Source organism: Dendrobates tinctorius, unplaced genomic scaffold, assembly GCF_039654945.1.
Source record: "Dendrobates tinctorius isolate UK_male_01 unplaced genomic scaffold, ASM3965494v1 ptg000189l, whole genome shotgun sequence".
NCBI classification, from domain to species: Eukaryota; Metazoa; Chordata; class Amphibia; order Anura; family Dendrobatidae; genus Dendrobates; species Dendrobates tinctorius.
In genome coordinates, this window is record NW_027361856.1 from 4,772,007 (window position 1) to 4,776,294 (window position 4,288).

Genomic DNA, 4,288 nt, shown 5'->3' on the forward strand with positions numbered 1-4,288 from the left:
GGGGGGGCGTTTTCAGCACAATGTGCTGAAAAACTCGGGCTTATACACGAGTATATATGGTATGTGTATATAAATTACTGCTCTGTGCTCTGGTCTCCTCTCCACAGGTGGTGGTCATGCAGGATACAGCAGCTGTGGGCTCCTCTCAAGTGGTGGTGACATGGGTTATGGCGGCTCTGGCCTCCTCACCACAGTTCTGTGCGCCTCTCCATTTGTGGTGACTTGGGGAACGGTGCCTCCAGGCTCCTCGCCGTGATGGAGACGTGGGGGTCGGCGGAACTTAGCTCCTTACCACTTCTGGTGGTGACTCAGGCAGGATGGTGGCTTCAGGTTCCTCGCCACGTGTGGTGGTAATGGCGCCTCTGGGTCTTATTCACATATGGTGGTAACGTGGGTGACGGCGGCTCTGGACTCCTCTCTTGTACTGGTGACGCAGAGAACTATTGTTGTGGGCTTCTCTATATGTGTGTAGGGACAGTGGCTGTGATCCACCAGGCAGGACAGTCTCTCCTCCTACTACTTACTACCAATTATGGAGCCCGCGGTAAAGAAGCAACAGATTTAATATGAATAACAGTTAACAAAATATAGAAAAATGTACACAATGTGTGCGCACAAGTCTGCAGGTTCCTTTTATGAATGGATGGCAGAACAGTCACGTGATCCAATTCCAGTCGTGATGACGGAGGCTTGATCCCATCTTGGCTCCAGTCGTGGACATGTTAGTAATGCAGTTGGGTCATGCTGCGGCTGGGGCTCCGCCACATGATATATGCGGCATGTACATACAGTATGTGTGGTTAGTAATTCACAGCCTCGTGTATGTATAGTATATACACACAGTATATCTACGCTTAGCCCAGCTGTGAGGAGCCCCTTTCTCCCTCTCATCGTCCCAGATCAATGACAACCCCCCATTACATGGCACCTCAGGTCACGGACTCCTTCTTTTTAAATGGAGACCTCAGCCGCTTCCACAAAGAAGACCTGGGTTTGGATCTGCGCTCGCTCGCCAGAGCCGCTTCCTTCTCTTTCCTCCGGATCTCACGGACCAGAGCGTGGAAAATATCATCAATGTAATAACGGAATGCAGCCGAAGTCTCAAAAAACGGACAGCTGAACTCTCGAGCTAACGAGATGCCTTCATCCTTGGAGACCTGAGAATGAGATATGAGGTCAGGACAGAGGGGTTTACTTGTCAATAAATAATGAGAATTCCTCGCACCATACCTGACGGAGGCGTGAGAGATCTGACTTATTTCCCACCAGCACCACGGGCGTGTCATCTGTCCGCCGCACACGATAGATAAGCTGCTTGAATTCGCGAACTTCATGAAAGCTGCGGCGGTCGGTGATGGAGTAGCAGATGATGAAGCCTTCGCCGGCTCTCATGTACTGGTCCCGCATTGCTGTAAACTCGGCCTGCATAAAAAATAGCAGAGGAACAGTTAAAGGAGCACTGCATAGGGCAGCCATAACACAGCCCCACTCTAGAGAGTGTGTCACCACATAAGACGACTTGCTAGAGAAGCTGCAGAGAAGGGAAGGGGTTGATCTGCTATATGTCTCATCCACCCTACCTGTCCAGCAGTATCTAGGATGTCCAGGTTAGCAGGTTCATCATCAATCCGTATGCGTATTTTATAAGCGTCCTCTGGAAATTGGGAGAGGATTCAAAAGTCATTCGTGAGAGAAGATAATGAGTTAAATCTGCAGCCAATAGGAAAGAACACTACTCACCAATGGTGGGGTCATGGTCCTCCGGAAAGCGATGGCTGATAAACTGCATGGTCATTGCTGTGGATGTAGATGTGCACATTACACAGCAGCCACTCAACACAGACACCCAACATGCACCAACCAACCATAGAGAAGCTCCTGTGTGCCAATTCATGCTCACCGCTTTTCCCAACACCACCCGCTCCTAGCATCACCAGCTTGTACTCCCGTGGTTGTGCCGATTGTGCCGGAGTGGTGATGCGGCTACCAACTGTATCCATCTGGAATAACGGCACATTATAAGTATGATGGACAACACGACATGTGAACCACAGCCCTACTATATCAGAACCCATATCCACACCTAGCATCCCCTTCTATGTGCTTGTCGTATCCCCGTCCTTCCCCATGTGTCTCTCGTATCCCCATCCTCCCCATGTGCCCCTTGTATCCCTGTCCTCTGCTTTGTTCCCTCGTATCCCCTTCCTCCTTCATATAACCTTCGCGTTCCCTTTCTTCCTCATGTGCCCCTCACATCCTAGTCCTCTATCCTGTGCGCCTCATCCCCGTCCTCCCCCTTGTGCCCCTCGTATCCCCATACTCCTCATGTGCCCCTTGTATTCCTATCCTCTGCCCTGTTTCCCTCGTATTCTCATTCTCTCCCGTGCCCCTCGCATCCCCTTCCTCCCTCCCTCATATGCCCCTCGCATCCCTTCTCCCTCATGTGCCCCTTCACGTCCCCACCCTTCGTGTCCCTCGCATCCCTGTCCTCTCCCGTGCCATTTGTATCCCATTTCTCTCAATGTGCCCCTCGTATACTTATCCTCTCCCGTGCCCCTCGCTCCCCTTCTTCCTCATACGCTCCTTGTATCCGTCCTCCGTCATGTGCCCCTCATATACCCATCCTCTCCCCTGTGCCCCTCGTGTCCCTTTCCTCCATTGTGTGCCCCTCATGTCCCCTTCTTCCTTCATATGCCCCTCGCATCCCTTCTCCCTCATGTGCCCCTTCACGTCCCCACCCTCCGTGTCCCTCGCATCCCTGTCCTCTCCCGTGCCATTTGTATCCCATTTCTCTCAATGTGCCCCTCGTATACTTATCCTCTCCCATGCCCCTCGCTCCCCTTCTTCCTCATACGCTCCTTGTATCCGTCCTCCGTCATGTGCCCCTCGTATACCCATCCTCTCCCCTGTGCCCCTCGTGTCCCTTTCCTCCACTGTGTGCCCCTCATGTCCCCTTCTTCCTTCATATGCCCCTCGCGTCCCCTTTCTTCCTCATGTGCCTCTCGTATCCACGCCCTTCCCCATGTGTCTCTCATATCCCTGACCTCCCCCATGTGCCCTTAAAATCCATGTCCTCCACCCTGTGCCCCTCAAATCCCTGTCTTCCGCCCTGTATACCATCCTTTCCTCTCTGGCCCTCGTGTCCCCTTCCTCCCTTGTGTGCCCCTCACATCCACTTCCTCCCTCATATGCTCTGAGCGTCCCTCTTCCCCCCCCCATGTGCCCCTCGCATCTCCATCCTCTCACCTGTGCCCCTCGTATCCTTATCCTCCGCCCTGTGCTCCTCTTATTCTAATCCTCTTCCATGCCCCTTACGTCCTCTTCCTCCCTTCTATGCCCCTTGTATCCTCATCCTCCACCCATCGTATACTTATCCTTTCCCGTGCCCCTCGCATCCCCTTCCTCCTTTGTGTGCCCCTTGCGTCCCTGTTCTCCCCGTGTGCCCGTCATATCCCCATTCTCTCCCCTGTGCCCCTCATATCCCCATCCTGTGCCCCTGGTGTGCCACTCGAATGCCAGTCCTCCCCCTGTGCCTCCTTCCTCTCTGGCGTCCTCATCCTCCATCTGTGACAGTCGTATCCCTGTCCTCTCCCCGTGCCCCCTTCCTCCCTCTTGTGCCCCTCTCCTCCATATGTGCCAGTTGTATCACGGTCCTCCCACCTGTGCCCCTTGTCTACCCATCCTCCCCCATGCCCATCGTATCCCCTCCTCCGCTGTATATACCCCTCTTCTGTATACTCCTGTATATATCTTTCCTGTGTGTGTATATACACCTCTACTTCTCGCCTCCCCTGTGCATACACCTCTCGTATATAATCTCTCACCTCCCCTGTGTGTAAATATACACTTCTTACCTCCACCACTGCGGGGGCTTCTGGGAGTGCAGATGATGTGACCAGGAATTGATGTCATGGTCATGTGACCAGTCACGAGAGAGGAGTGGGAGGAGTTATCTTCTTTCATTCATCTCTCTGGCAACCGGAATAGAGGCTGTCTGATTTACAACGTGTGGCATTGACATGATGAGAGGTGCAGGGATTACACAGTATAGGGGGAGATGATGAGAGGTGCAAGGGTTACACAGTATAGGGGGAGATGATGAGAGGTGCAGGGGTTACACAGTATAGGGGGAGATGATGAGAGGTGCAGGGGTTACACAGTATAGGGGGAGATGATGAGAGGTGCAGGGGTTACACAGTATAGGGGGAGATGATGAGAGGTGCAGGGGTTACACAGTATAGGGGGAGATGATGAGAGGTGCTGGGGTTACACAGTACAGGGCAAGATG

General features: G+C 53.0%; 1 protein-coding gene across 2 annotated transcripts; it reads right to left on the reverse strand.

Annotated features, from left to right (window-relative positions):
* Positions 1-545: 545 nt before the first annotated feature.
* Positions 546-4,063, reverse strand: RIT1 (Ras like without CAAX 1). Of its 2 annotated transcripts, none has more exons than XM_073552296.1 (6): positions 3,855-4,063; positions 1,901-2,000; positions 1,741-1,797; positions 1,581-1,654; positions 1,231-1,422; positions 546-1,157 (listed from the first exon to the last, which is right to left on the reverse strand). In XM_073552296.1, exons 2-6 carry the CDS (start codon positions 1,998-2,000, stop codon positions 930-932), a joined length of 651 nt encoding a protein of 216 aa, XP_073408397.1. In that variant the 5' UTR covers positions 3,855-4,063; the 3' UTR covers positions 546-929. The 2 variants fall into 2 exon arrangements, with proteins under 2 accessions (XP_073408397.1, XP_073408398.1); XM_073552297.1 differs by lacking the exon at positions 3,855-4,063 and adding an exon at positions 3,825-3,846.
* Between the last annotated feature and the right edge of the window lie 225 nt (positions 4,064-4,288).

Bases quoted from the DNA above. Each gene is read 5' to 3' on its own strand.
- RIT1 (XM_073552296.1), bottom strand. From the start codon at position 2,000: ATGGATACAGTTGGTAGCCGCATCACCACTCCGGCACAATCGGCACAA. The intron at 1,655-1,740 runs GTGAGTAGTGTT...CCCAATTTCCAG, and splicing joins GGACCATGACCCCACCATTG to AGGACGCTTATAAAATACGC. The intron at 1,158-1,230 runs GTATGGTGCGAG...TCTCATTCTCAG, and splicing joins ATCTCTCACGCCTCCGTCAG to GTCTCCAAGGATGAAGGCAT.